Genomic DNA, 13,997 nt, shown 5'->3' on the forward strand with positions numbered 1-13,997 from the left:
CCCCTACTGCTGTTTTTGGAAGGAGGGAGTTTGGGTCTAGCCCATGCTGATGTTTTCCAGTGTGGATTATGTTGCTTCCCTCTCTGCCTTGAACAACACTCACTTTGCCGGTGGTCAGAGCCAGAATCTCTTCCAGGGTGGTTTCCCACAATCCTCTTATGTCACACCTGTGTAACATCTCCTCCCATTAATACATCTTAACTACTCTTTGCCAAGGTCACTGGTGATGCCCACGTTGTTAAATACAGAGTTCAAGTCTCACTTCTGATTCTCCTTGATGCAGCAGCAGCACTGGCACACTTGGTCACTTTGTCTTCCCTGATCCTTTCTTTCTTTCTTTCTTTCTTTCTTTCTTTCTTTCTTTCTTCTTTCTTTCTTTCTTTTTTTAATGTTTATTTATGTTTGGGAGAGTGAGTGTGCAAGCGAGTGGGGGAGGGGCAGAGAGAGAGGGAGACAGAGGATCTGAAGTGGGTTCTGCACTGAGAGCAGAGAGCCTGAAGTGGGGCTCAAACTCACCAACTGTGATATCATGACCTGCACTGAAGTTGGACCCTTAACAGACTGAGCCACCTTGGCCCCAGTGACACACTTCCTTAACTATGCTTCCGGGTTTTGATTTTACCTGACTGGTCATCCCTTCACAGCGTTCTGTGCTGATTTCTCCTCTTATCCCTGATCTCTTAATGTTGGGGAGCTCCAAGTCTCTTCCCTGGGTCCCTTTTCTTCGGTATTTACATTCACACCCTCTTGGTGTTGTCCTCTAAGCACATCATTTAAACAGCATCTGTATTATTGTCAAGAGAACAAAAGTGCAGAGAAATGTCTGCAGTACACTATCTTCCACGTAAGGAAAAAGGGGACATAAGAAAACACACGTCTGCTCGTTTGTGCACAGAGTAATAGAAAGTAACAGAAAGATTACGGAAGGAAAGAAACAGAATAGTAACAGAAAGGATAAACACGGAAATAATGAAATCAGGACTGGCAGGAGTGGAGTGAGGGTGGTGTGGAGAGAATGGGAGATCAGGAACGGGGTACAAAGGGTTGGGGGGGGCGGGTTGCCACTTACCTGAGTACACGTGTTTGTGTCATTCTGACTTTTCGAACCATGAGAGTGTTTCACATCCCACAATTAAATAAAATCAAGGATGGTGGTCGTGGTGGAGCTAGAGCGACTCAAAATTAAAGCACAAACAGCAACAAATGTATTTAGCCGTATTAAAAATGCACCAACAGCGTAATCCCATTGAAGGAATTAGGGAAGAAAAGAGCTAGCCTTAGTCACTTTGGAAAACGGCATTTTGCCTCCTTATTGAAAAGCTAAAGAGGAACCATGGACAAATACTGGCCTCCAGCAAATTTGCTTTTGACACGTATATAAGGTAGCAATTCTGAAACTGCTTTCTATGCATTCCAGAATTAAACACAGAAGGAAATCCACTGTGGGTAAGAAGGGCCATGTTTCTCACTGCCGGAGAAAGTAGTTACAAATAGGAAAACAGAAAAGGCTAGAAAGAACCCTGTGGCGTTAGGCTCAGAAGTATCAGTATGAAATCATGATTTAAAACTATATATGGATTGGTTGATATAGAAATATGTGTATCCATACATATATTTCCTGCTTGGACCACTAGAACGGGCTACAGCAGTGACATCCGAATAGGCCCCATACCTTGAGGAGAAGGTGCCCAAACACCCCTGGACTAACTGGGGAAGGAGGCCTGTGTATACTGCTCCCGTCTCCCCCCTCCTGGTGGATGATTCTGAGTGGTGATTCCGAGTAGAGGCCGCTGGGCTGAGGACAGTGGGTGAGGTTTCAAGACCGGGCTTCTACAAGCCTTGACTCGCAGGTGGGAGAGAGAAAAGTACTCAAGTGATGTACCTCTGGGAGCAGCCAGTGGCTGGTCTGTGCTTCACCGACATTTCATCTCATGCTGAGGAAACAGACTCTGAGAGCTCATGTACTAATATCTCGCTGCAAAGAAGCCTTGGTAAGTGCTGTAAGGGAGCCTGGAGTAAGGAATGGCAGGTGGCCAGAGGCACAGATGTACGATCAAGTCCCAGGAACGCCTGGCAAGGTTTGACGCGGATGGGCAAGGGGGCGGGATGCGAGCTCCACGGGCATGACTAATGAGCGGGCACCGGTTGTCTCCGCACAGGAAGGTGATCTGTGGACACCATGTTAGGAGCTGTTGTCACTTTCTCATTTGACTTTGAAGAGTTACATGAAAGGTTCCCAAACCCTGTTTTTGTTGAGTTAGGAATATTGCCACCAGGGGGCAGCAGCATACAGGGTTACATTTTCTCTGCAGGTGGGAAGAAAAACTAGGAGAGTAGAAAAAAAGCAATTAGAATACCTCTGTACAGAAAATGAAATCAAATATAAATCTGTCATTGTCGTTAAAGTCGATACATTTGGGGCACCTGGGTGGCTTAGTCGGTTAAGCGTTGGACTCTGGATTTTGGTTCAGGTCATGATCTCATGGTTCGTGAGGTTGAGACCCATGTCTGGCTCTGTGCTGTCAGCACAGGACCTGCTTGAGATTCTCTTTCCCTTCCTCTCTCTCTCTGCCTCTCCCTCACTCGTGCTCTACTCTCTCTCTCTCTCAAAAATAAATACATAAATACATAAATAAATAAACAAACAACAACAAAATACAGTCGATGCTTTTGTGCACATTGAAGCAGAGAGAGCATGAGTGCCCTGAGCTTGGAGGAGGGGCTGTGCTGAGATACAGGTTGAGTTCTGAGACACAGGTTGAGTCCAGACAAACCAGACTTGAAATCCCAGCTCGGATTAACTATGTGATCATGGGGTAGTTAAATCAGCTTCTAAGGTTGTTACAATGGTTAAATGAAACATGTATCCGATACAAAGCCAATAAGTGGGAGTTATTGATATAAGCATATCTTCTGTAGAGCTTCAAGTTTCCATTTAAGTATTTCTTGGAGCGCCTGGGTGGCTCAGTCAGTTAAGTGTCCAACTTTGGCCCAGATCATGATCTCGTGGTTGATGAGTTCAAGCCCCACGCCAAGCTCTGTGCTGACAGCTCAGAGCCTGGAGCCTGTTTCAGAGTCTGTGTCTCCTTCTTTCTGCCCCTCACCCACTCACACCCTGTACCTCTCTCTCTCAAAAATAAATAAACATTAAAAATTTTTTAAAGAATTTCTTTGTATAAAGAGAGAAATATGAAATTAGAAACTCTTTAGGTTTTGTGCATAGCTCAAAGTGTTCAGGAGTAGATTCATGACAAAGTTCCAATAATCTCTCATGCTGCTACAACTTTATGTAGGGAATCATTTTATAAACTGGCTACTCTTACCACATGCTTCTAAAACACTACAATCTAGAAGCTAGTAAAGTGTTACAAATAGGAAAACAAATAGGTACAAATACCTACAAATAGGTAAAGTGTGTATAGAAGGTATTAAGTGTGTCATTTCCAGGATTAAAAAAAAATAATGGTTCCTTAACTCTTTATGGAATATAGCCCATATTGCTTAGCATGGCATACCGGGTCTGCCTCACCATCTGGTCACGTCTGTGTAGACACCTAGTGCTGTGCTCCAGGAGTTTGATCCGGGTGCTCCAAGGTGTGCTCCATCAGTATGGAGCATGATAACAAATAGTTCAATGGACTAGAAGTTAAAATACGGTGGATACTGAACATACACTGCTTTAATACAGTTTTGCAGAATCAAGAGTATTCCGATTTTAGCATTACAGGCCTTTCCATTGCGATGGGTCCTGAGTAGAAAATAATTTCCAGAGCGACAGTTAGCATGATGAGGACCGCTCAGCCCCAGTGCAGGTTCTTGGGCTGGGTCCTGGCTTCCGAGGAGCCACGTTGAAAATTGCTCTTCTGGCCACGCTGGTCACGATGTTCTCTGATTTCATCACATCACTTCACTCCTGGGTGCCGTTGTCCAGGCTTTGCTTCTGCCTCCAGTGGATTCTCCACTTTCCTTGCTTTCTCAACTACCATCTGGCAAGATCCTTCCTCAAATGTTACCTCTTCTCTGAAGGCTTTTCCATCCTTCCAGAAGCTATCACTCCTTGTCTCTGCTTGCTTTATCATACTGTTCTTCTCCCTCTTGTTCACTCAACACATATGTGAATGCTAGGGTGTCAGTCATTTGACAGGATGCCGACTTTGCATACAAGGACCATTTCTGATTTTATTTTGTGCTCCCAGAGCTTAGCACAGAGGTGAGCACAGAGTAGATATTCCATAAGTGTTGGCTGATTGTGAACTAAGAAATAGAAAATAAAGATCAGTGTCATGGACTGTGAGAATCGCATTCAGGAGACTATAGATGAGTCTGATGAGAGGAACAAGAAGGAAAAGGGGAAGAAGTGGAGAGTCTATTGTAAATCTCCCAAAAGCACATGGACTTTGGAGTCAAAGCACAAATTGTTCCATTGTTTTGGCAGAAGTTGCCAGCACCCATTTCCCAGTAGATGTGGGCACCAGGATCCTTTGTTCCCAGTGCATTTCATATTTGTTATCACATCCTAATCTGTGGATTCGATCAGCATATCCACTAATTGCTTTTTAAGTTGACTACAGAGTGGATAAAAAAGGCCATGATACTTACCAGAGGGAAAAACAAACAGAATCCATGGACTTGTAGGGGCACAAGCTGGTACAAAGGTTAAGAAACTCACGTGCTTTCAGATGAAAAGAGCAGGGAGATCAGGGTATAAAAGAGAGATCCAACCTCCCTCTGTGTGTCCCAACCCTTGGGTCTGCCACTGTGTCCTACGTGTCTCTGGGCCATTGAAATCAACGCCATGAAGATCCTGGTCTTGTTGTTGGTTTGTCTACACCTCTCACAGGGTGTGGAAAGGTTTGTATGGGGATTCAGCTTCAGCCCTGAGGGAGTATCAGAAGCTATGGTAGAGCAAAGGCCTCCCATACAGATCTTATGGAGAGGCAGTCAGATCACAGTTTGGTACCATGAACTGAAAAACCCAGGGAGCCAAGACTTACAATGGATGGATGGTGTGTGTGTGTGTGTGTGTGTGTGTGTGTGTGTGTGTGTGATTAAAGGTGCGTTGGTGTTTTGTGGGATAAGAAGGAAGGATGTACAATATCTATAAAGCTTAGAGGAAGGACTGGGAAGGAACAGATATTTATTCTGTGTAAGCAATATGTAAGCAGAAAACCCCAAATACACATTACAGTGCATTTTCGTGCTGGAAATGCTGGAGTGACTGCAGTGGTCAGAACTCACTAAAATCCAGGAGGATTTCTTATAAGAGGCTCTTCTTGGGTATAGTATAAGAAGGTTTGAAAACCCACATCAGATCAATGAAGGCATTGCTTTCATGGGGAAGGTGAAGGTCACTCCTTTTGTTTGCCCTATTCTCTACAGAATCATTCTGAAGAAAGGCAAGTCCATCCGCCAGGTGATGGAAGAGCGGGGTGTACTACAGACTTTCCTGAAGAACCACCCAAAGGTTGATCCAGGTGCCAAGTATCTTTTCAATAATGATGCTGTTGCTTATGAGCCCTTCACCAACTACCTGAATGTAAGTGAGGGTCAAGGTGGTGTCTATAAACCTTGGCTGAAAACCATTCTCAGATACTCATTTAGACCTCTCATTAGCTCTGATTTTGGACTTTTTACTAAACCCAAGTCTCTCCTTCCTCAGGAAAGTATCCGGAGAAGTTATGAGTTGGTACCATTTAACATTATCATATTCCCTCTCCTTCCTTCTTTCCTGTCATTACTGGCTCACTCTCTAAAGCTCCATTTACATGGTTAGGAGATTCCGAATGACCATGTTCCAGTCAATTGAGCAATCGAAAGGAAGTCCTAGTGATGAGCTATAGGGGAAAGAGGGAAAGCACAGGCAAAGCGGCCAGGCAAAATCTCCAGTAGCTCCAGATGTTATGTAGCTCCCCATTTGGGAACACACACTGGTGCTCAGAGCAAGTATTTGCATGTTCTTGAGACTGCAGTGTCTGCTCAGGGCATCCCAACACACTGGTGTCCTATGGACTGTCTTTAGTGAGATGTTACATGAGTGTCAGATCTAGGGAATCTCCTATTTCGAATTCCACTTTCTATAGATAGTAGATAAAGAGGTAGGTCAGTGACATGACTGGCCAAAATTCACTGAGAACTCAAATTGTGTCTCAGTGAAGTTCTCTTGATTTCCATGCTACCCTCATTTATGATTTCCTGGCACCTTGGCTACTATGTGACCAGAGGGAGAAGAATGGTGGAGAAATACTTAACACTGGAAGAGAAAAAGGGAAATCGGTGTGTGTGTGTGTGTGTGTGTGTGTGAGAGAGAGAGAGAGAGAGAGAGACAGACAGAGAGAGACAGAGAGAGAGAGAGATGGGGAAGGTGATGGGCACTGGGAATGAAGAAAAAAGTGATTGCTTCTCCAGCTTTGCATGTTCTGGCATAGAATGGCAAATCCATGGAGGTATCACCTTATTGCAAAGGAGAAAACACATTTGGAAGGAGAGATTGTCTTGCCAGACTAATTCTCACCTGGTCAAAGTCTTGCATATAAAGACAAAAATGGAGAATATCAAGGGGCTCTGGCTCCAGAAGTGACAGAGAATTTCTGGAAAGAGAAGAATATAATTTGGCCACAATGTGGCTTCTAGTGAGTCAACTTCATCTCAATCTTTAGGACATGGCTTGGCTGCTTAATACACTGGGGTAACAAACTTTTCTTTGCAGTCCTACTACTTTGGAGAGATCAGCATTGGGACACCACCACAAAATTTCCTGGTCCTCTTTGACACAGGTTCATCCAACCTGTGGGTGCCCTCCACCTACTGCAAGAGCCAGGCCTGTTGTGAGTATACCACCATCACCACCCACCTACGGATAGGAGCAGAGGGCGACGCAGAGTCAGGATTAAGCACAAGCCCATCATCCAAGTCTAGAGTTCTTGGTGCATATCCATGATCTCAGCCTCCTTAAATTCAGAACATCTGGAAATCTTGCTCTTGGTCTGTATTTCACAAGTGCTGCATCTCTAGAAAGCGAAAGAAGTAGACCAGGGCTTCCATTCCTTTCTCTATTGATCCCTTTCCTCAGCTCTCTCCTGTGGGCCCCAATTCCTGGCACTTTTGAGTTGACCCATGCTTCAGGAAATGGTAGGTTGGAAGGAATTGGGGCAACATCTGTTTCCCAAGGGGACATACTTTTCTGGGGCTATTGATTGCTTTCAGCCCAGAGTCTGAGGCTGAAGCCCAATCCCAGGCTTGGTCTGATGGTCCCAGGCCATCAAGGATAAGTGTCCTCCGTGTATTTTGGAAAATGTGTTGACACTAACATTGCATTGTCTCTTCGCACAGCCAATCACAACACGTTCAACCCCAGCATGTCTTCCACCTACCAAAACAATGGGCAAACCTATACACTATACTATGGAAGTGGCAGCCTGACTGTGCTCCTGGGATATGACACCGTGACTGTAAGTGCTGTTCTCATCTTTCTGTGGGTCTGCCATTTGGCTCCCCTTTTCTAGACTCTTAAGCTGCCAGAGATATCAAAGGTTGTTAATTAGGTACAAATTTCTAAAAGCTGACTCTTGGAAAGAGTGCCACAGGCCATCTAATTAAACCTTTGTCCCAAGACAGGAATTGCCCCACAGCAGTCCTGACCTCTGCAGGCTCTTTACGTTGTGCCTCCCCCGTGACTTTGCTCCTTGGTCTTATCTGCCCTCCTCAACCACCTGGAGCACATCTGCTTCCTCCTCCACAGGACTTCACTCTGGGTATTTGAAGACCTTCCTTTCACTATTTTCTTTTCTTTACATCAAGCACACGCATTTCCTATGTCATTTGTGCACACGGATTGTTCGATATAAAACCAGCCACTGTCCTTTCGCTGTCCATGGAAGTGGAAACTCTAACTCCAAAAAACAATGCCCTCTACTTCTCCAACACCCACACTCTTCTTTCCAAGACATGCATGTTTGGCTGATGCTGTTGTCCCTTCTTTTCCATGCTAGGACTGAGCCAACTCAATGAAAGAAGCCAATTTCTTCTCCCTAAAAAAGGGTCTAGGTTCCATTCCCCGGACACCTAAGTCTGGGAAGGATTTGTCTACCCTGAATTGTTAATCTTTTCTTTTCACTTGTCTCAGGTTCAGAACATCGTCATCCATAACCAGGAGTTTGGTCTGAGTGAGATTGAACCTAGCAACCCCTTCTACTATGCAAACTTTGATGGTATCCTGGGAATGGCCTACCCCAACCTGGCGGTGGGGAATAGCCCAACAGTCATGGAGAGCATGATGCAGCAGGGCCAGCTCACCAGCCCCATCTTCAGCTTCTACTTCTCTCGGTGAGCATCTTTGCCCTGTAGGGCTCAGCAAATGAGGCACTGTGGGGGGTTTTATTTTACTTTATTAATTTTTTAAACATTTATTTATTGTTGAGAGACAGAGTGCAAGCAGGGGAGAGGCAGAGAGAGAGGGAGACACAGAACCCAAAGCAGGCTCCGGGCTCTGAGCTGTTAGCATAGAGCCTAACGTGGGACTCAAACTCGTGAACATGAGATCATGACCTGAGCTGAAGTTGGATGCCCAACCGACTGAGCCACCAGGCACCACAAGATGACTCTTTTCTTAAAAATGGACTATAATCCCTCAACATTTAATTAGTAAATGTCGAGATTGTTGTATTAGATTCACAAAATTCAGAGCTTATAGGACCAGCCACATGATCATTTCTTAATACAATAAGTATAAATATAGAATAAAGAGAACTATAACGAAATGATATTTATAAGAACATATCTGGCTCCAAAAAGAGTTCTTGTAGTCATCACTTCACAGGACATCTCAAAAATCTTGTTTTTAGCTCCATTTTTCCAGAAAGGCAATGCAGGCTCAGACAGGTGGTCACTGTTGAGCATGACTGACACTGACAGGGGTGAAGCCATGACTCAAATGCAAATACCTTGGTCACAAATCCAGTACTTTTCTTACTCTGCTGGCCTTGAACTCTTGTGGCAAACTTTACTTACTGCTTCATCTTCCTAACCACATGATCCCCAGGGGACCTGAGTCCAAATGTTCAATGACTGGCAGGCCCGGGTTAGGGAACAGAAGAGGCCTGAATCCTCTTAACACCGTCTAGTTACCAACCTGAGCACGACAGGAGCATCCCCATCACTGCCCACTTGAGATCTCTGTCTGTCAGGCCCCTCCAGGTACTCTCTGAGGGGTTTCTTCTTGTTCTCACTTTGTCCTCAGGAGGGTGTCCCTGGGAGGCTTTTAGAGTTTGTTTTCACAGGCCTGGTTTCCAATCCCATCGCCTCTTTTATGGGCATAGTCTGTGTTTCCAGTTCTCTGATACTCTGGGTGTTCCTCCGAGGAGGCTCCTCTCCCTTATGCCTTAAGCCTGGCGGAGCCTGAAGAGCAGGTCAGAGGATGGTACCCCTCTTCCTCTGGTTCCACTGTGTCTGAAGGAGAGAGGGACAGTGAGAGGGGAGGGAGGGGCTGCCTGGCCATGTGTGTTGTGGGAACTCACGCTCTTCTCCTTTTCTCCCTAGCCAACCAACCTATGAGTATGGTGGAGAGCTCATCCTGGGAGGAATGAACAGCCAATTTTATTCTGGTGAGATCGTCTGGACTCCTGTCACCCGGGAACTGTACTGGCAGGTTGCCATCGATGAGTAAGTACAGAGGAAAGTTCCTATGGATTATGGGCACCCCTAGAGTGTCCCTCCAGTGTGACTCTATTTCCTGTTCTTGTCATGGCATAAACCTCTTAAAGAGAATCAGCAAACCCTCAGGCTGATTATTCCAGGAGCTCAGTAGACTTTGGCATCTAGCTCTCGACTGAACTTTTTGACTTGGTCACTGAGCCTTGTCATGTCAGCAGGTTGGTCATTCCTAGGTCTCTGTGAATCTACATCTTTGTTCCTGGAAGCTTCCTTATCCCAATTAGCATAGTCTTTACCACTTCCTTCATCAGGAAATGTAATAGCTGTCATGGGTGTTTTCTATGTGCCCAATGTGCTAATATTTATTTAATATATTATTGCATGTAATCTCCACTACAACACTATAAGGTGGTCAGCAGTATATTTCTTTGCATAGATAAAGAAATCAAGGCTCAGAGGTTAAGTGACTTATCCAAAGTCACACATTTCACACATTTCAAAATTTGAGCCCAAGCATATTTGATCCCCTAACCCACGATCATGAATCAATTTCTTCTACACCCCAAGCCTTCAGGAAATGTCCATCACTGCCAGATAAAGATACATGTCTTTGGCCAGTAGTCGAGACCATCCAACAGCTGAGCCCTACCTATCAGAACAGCCTTCCCACCACTTCCGGATGTGCAGCACGGACCTGACCATGTTCTTGCACCTCGCCATGACTTTCTTGCTTCTTCTTTTTTGACTATAACACCTGAAGTGGTCCTCGTGTCCTTGCACATCCTTCTGAGCCCAGATGAATTATTACCTCCCTTGAAAAGGCCTCTCAGGGGCCCAGTCTCTCTTTCAATCCCATAGTCTTACCAGCTTGCATCTCCTCATCTTTGGGTATGTCACAGTGCAACCAGCCCAATTTGAAGAGTAGAGAGAGAGGTAATTGGTTGGGTGTCTTATTCACCATTACATCCAAGTACCTTGGTTCACCAACAGTACCCAAAAGATACATGGACTGAAGAGGAAGGGTAGAGAAGGAGCCGGCGACTGAATCACATAGGACCACATTACGGAGATTACCAGCTACTGCATTAAGTGGTAGCTTAATGTATGGTGTTGTCTCATGTCTCTCAGAAGGTACTCTTTCAAAACAATGAATACAATCTGCTCCTGTTTGTATCACGATAATTCTTGCAAGAATGTCTTGCACATATTAGATGCCCAAGTGATTTATGAAGTGATTCCCAGCTTTGGCACTGTGTGGACCTCACATAGGTAGATATAGAAAGGTAAGACACAGAAAAAGGAAGATAAGATAAAGGAAGAGAAGCCCTGCCTCCCCAGGCCTCTCAGTCAGAGCTGGACGGGTTACCAGACCAAGAAGGCACAGCAACATTATAAGGGCAGCTGTGTCGTGGGGTGGCCAGGCTTCCTAGAAGAGGCAGAATGTCGGAGCTCCGAGGTTGGGGAGATTAGGGTGAACATGGCACAGGCATGTGGCAGTAGGCCACTGATTTCTCTTGTACTGGTGTCCCTCTCAGGTTTCTCGTTGGGAATCAGCCCACCGGCTTGTGCTCCCAGGGCTGCCAGGCCATTGTGGACACAGGGACCTACGTGCTGGCTGTGCCCCAGCAGTACATGAACTCCTTCCTGCAGGCAACAGGAGCCGAGGTGTCTCAGTATGGTGATGTGAGTAACCAGAAGCCAAGGATTTCTCTGCATACTGATGCAGCCTCAGCACAGGAAGAGGTGTTTGGGTGGGGGGCTAAACCCCTGGCAGGACAGATTAAGTGGGGACACAGCATGGCCTTTCAGGCATGAACCCTCAAAGCAAGGAGGAGTGAGGGGAGGGAGTAACACCAACCAGACTGTGAGTATGGGCTGAATGGTTGTCAGGAGGGACGGCTGTTCCATTGCAGGCCCTAGGAGCACATTTCACCTTGGTGTGGCCAGTGTCATTTGACGTGTGCCAATAGAGGCAGGCATGTCACATTTCCCCATTCCACCGGGATTTCTTTTTACCTAGAAATACTCCTTTGGCTTTTATCTGAGCAGCCTCCCGTCCCCACCCCTGCTGCCCTTGTATACACTTCTGCAGTTTGCTCCTCCAGCATGCAAGAGTCTTGTTTAGTCAGACCAAATCTTGGCTCCTCAGGGTGTGTGTATGTGTGTGTGTGTGTGTGTGTGTGTGTGAGATGAGTACGTGGACAGGTGCACACAAGCAGGGATATGAATTGTGTGAGAGCATGCTTTTACAGACTGGGCCTGTGTTTCTTCTCTGTAAGTTGCACTTTCTGAAGGTAGAAATCTGTTCTGGAATGAGTCTAACTCCTTACGGCCATACCAACACATCCCAAACCTGAGATGTGCTCAGGGAGACCCAGGAAAGCAGAGCACCTGGTCAGTGTTGTGCCTGGGAATTGGGTTTTGCCTTCCATGCTCTCAAACAGCCTCTGCTGGAAGGTCAGGAAGGAAGTCTCACAGGGGAAGGGGGACTAGGGCCCTTTGTCTGGGCCCCCCGTCTCCTGGCACGCTACAGCTCTGCCTCTCCTCTCTCTCAGTTTGTGGTCAACTGCAACTCCATACAGAGCATGCCCACCATCACCTTCGTCATCAGCGGGTCTCCTTTACCTCTGCCTCCCTCTGCCTATGTCCTCAACGTACGTATGCACTCTGGGCTCCACGGACATGGGATTGGATGGGCCCAAACAGCTCTTCCGTGTCCCAGCTCACGTCTGGACACCTATGGGGAGTCACCAGTAGCAGGGCTGAGGGTGAACAAGAAGCCAGAGACCCCGCAGGTGTCATGGAATACAGGGTGGGAACTTCCTGTGGGGAAAGGCTTTTATATGCAAAAATGTTATATCCGTATGTCTTTTGTCTCTTTAGAACAATGGCTACTGCACCCTTGGGATTGAGGCCACCTACCTGCCCTCCCCCAGTGGGCAGCCCCTGTGGACTCTGGGAGATGTCTTCCTCAAGGAATATTACACTATCTATGACATGGGCAACAATAGAATGGGCTTTGCCCTCTCTGTCTAGACAGGTGAGAGGCAGCTGTCTCCACCCTCACTGCAGGACTCTGGGATTACCCTACAGTTTCTCTGGGCTGACCGCAGCATTTTAGACTAATCTGACCCTTCTGTGCACTAGAGTCTTACTTCCTGAAACTAATAAATCAAGAATCTCCAAATGTCTTTGTTGCTCCTTCCAAATGTCTTCTTTGCCTTATATTTGTAGTAGTTTATTCTAAATTGAAAATTAGCGCCCGCTCGTTGGGAAATCTGTGAATTGACCAATGGGAGAGAACATGGAGCAGAGATCTGTGAGTGAGGACCCACTGCACAGACCTTAAGGACGCAACAGTCCCTTCATGACGAACGCTGGCTGGAGGTGACCAGCTCTCCCAGCACTCTCCCTTCCAACACATTCTTCTTTGCATTCTTAGACAAGAACGTGAGCCGGAGTAGTTTCTGACTCAAGAATTTTAGAGAAGAAAAAGAAACTTTAGAGAACATTTCCAACTGGTGCTCTGAGAACAAATCTGATCAGAAAATGTGGTTCTTTTTGAAGGGAGCAGCACAGTTTTAATGAATATTTTCTGATATTTTCATAGACATTATCCTCCCTATGGTGCTTTCAGGCTGCTCACATACGCACTTTACCTGCCTGGGCCTGACTGCTTTTGAGTTTAGAAACCCCATCTCATTTTATAGTGGAAGAAAGTGAGGTGTGGACAGGTAGTCATACAGTTAGTGTTAAAATCAGATCCAGATTCAAGGTATTAAATACTTTTATTGTGCTGCCACGTGATGAAGTTTGCTATGTACAAGCCATGGGCGCATGCAATTATAAATGAGGCGTGGCGTTGGCTCCCTAGGGATTTTCTATCAAGTAGAGCCTCTGGCTCCAGAGCGGTTTTCTGATGGCAGTAAGACCAGTAGCTGAACTTGCCCTCCACGGTAGGTTATGAGCAATCATCTGCAGTGGGTTCTTCGACCGCAGTAATGCTGCCTTTGGGGAGCTAAGAACTGGTGTGGCTCTGGGACTCAAAATTGTTTCCAGAAATGTAATTAGAAAGATGTATCTGGGAAGAAAGATGCAAAGAATTCTCAGTCCAGATGTGCATGGGTGGTGGTGGTGGACGGAGGTGTGCCTTTCTCCACAGCATCGCATCGTTCCCCTCTACTGACGTATGATGTTGTTGATCTAATGGAACTGACTAATGTAAGCACTTTGGCCATTCCTTTTCCTTTTTGTTGTGTTTCTCTTATAAGAGATACAGACTTTTCTTTTTCAATTTTTTTGCCAAAGGGACGGATCTCAGTTCAGCTGCAATTCACCTACATCCTTAC

General features: G+C 45.9%; 1 protein-coding gene across 1 annotated transcript; it reads left to right on the top strand.

Moving 5' to 3' along the window:
- Positions 1 to 4,795: 4,795 nt before the first annotated feature.
- Positions 4,796 to 12,839, top strand: LOC124516552 (pepsin B-like). Its single transcript, XM_047085926.1, has 9 exons — positions 4,796 to 4,851; positions 5,380 to 5,536; positions 6,707 to 6,824; positions 7,330 to 7,448; positions 8,123 to 8,322; positions 9,535 to 9,657; positions 11,184 to 11,331; positions 12,204 to 12,302; positions 12,532 to 12,839. The coding sequence occupies exons 1-9, from the start codon at positions 4,796 to 4,798 to the stop codon at positions 12,682 to 12,684; spliced, it is 1,173 nt and encodes a 390-aa protein (XP_046941882.1). The 3' UTR covers positions 12,685 to 12,839.
- The last annotated feature ends 1,158 nt before the right edge of the window (positions 12,840 to 13,997 follow it).

The sequence above is a fragment of the Lynx rufus genome, unplaced genomic scaffold, assembly GCF_022079265.1.
Source record: "Lynx rufus isolate CCGP_SWC_20201006 ecotype Redwood Valley unplaced genomic scaffold, mLynRuf1.p SCAF_2, whole genome shotgun sequence".
NCBI lineage: Eukaryota > Metazoa > Chordata > Mammalia > Carnivora > Felidae > Lynx > Lynx rufus.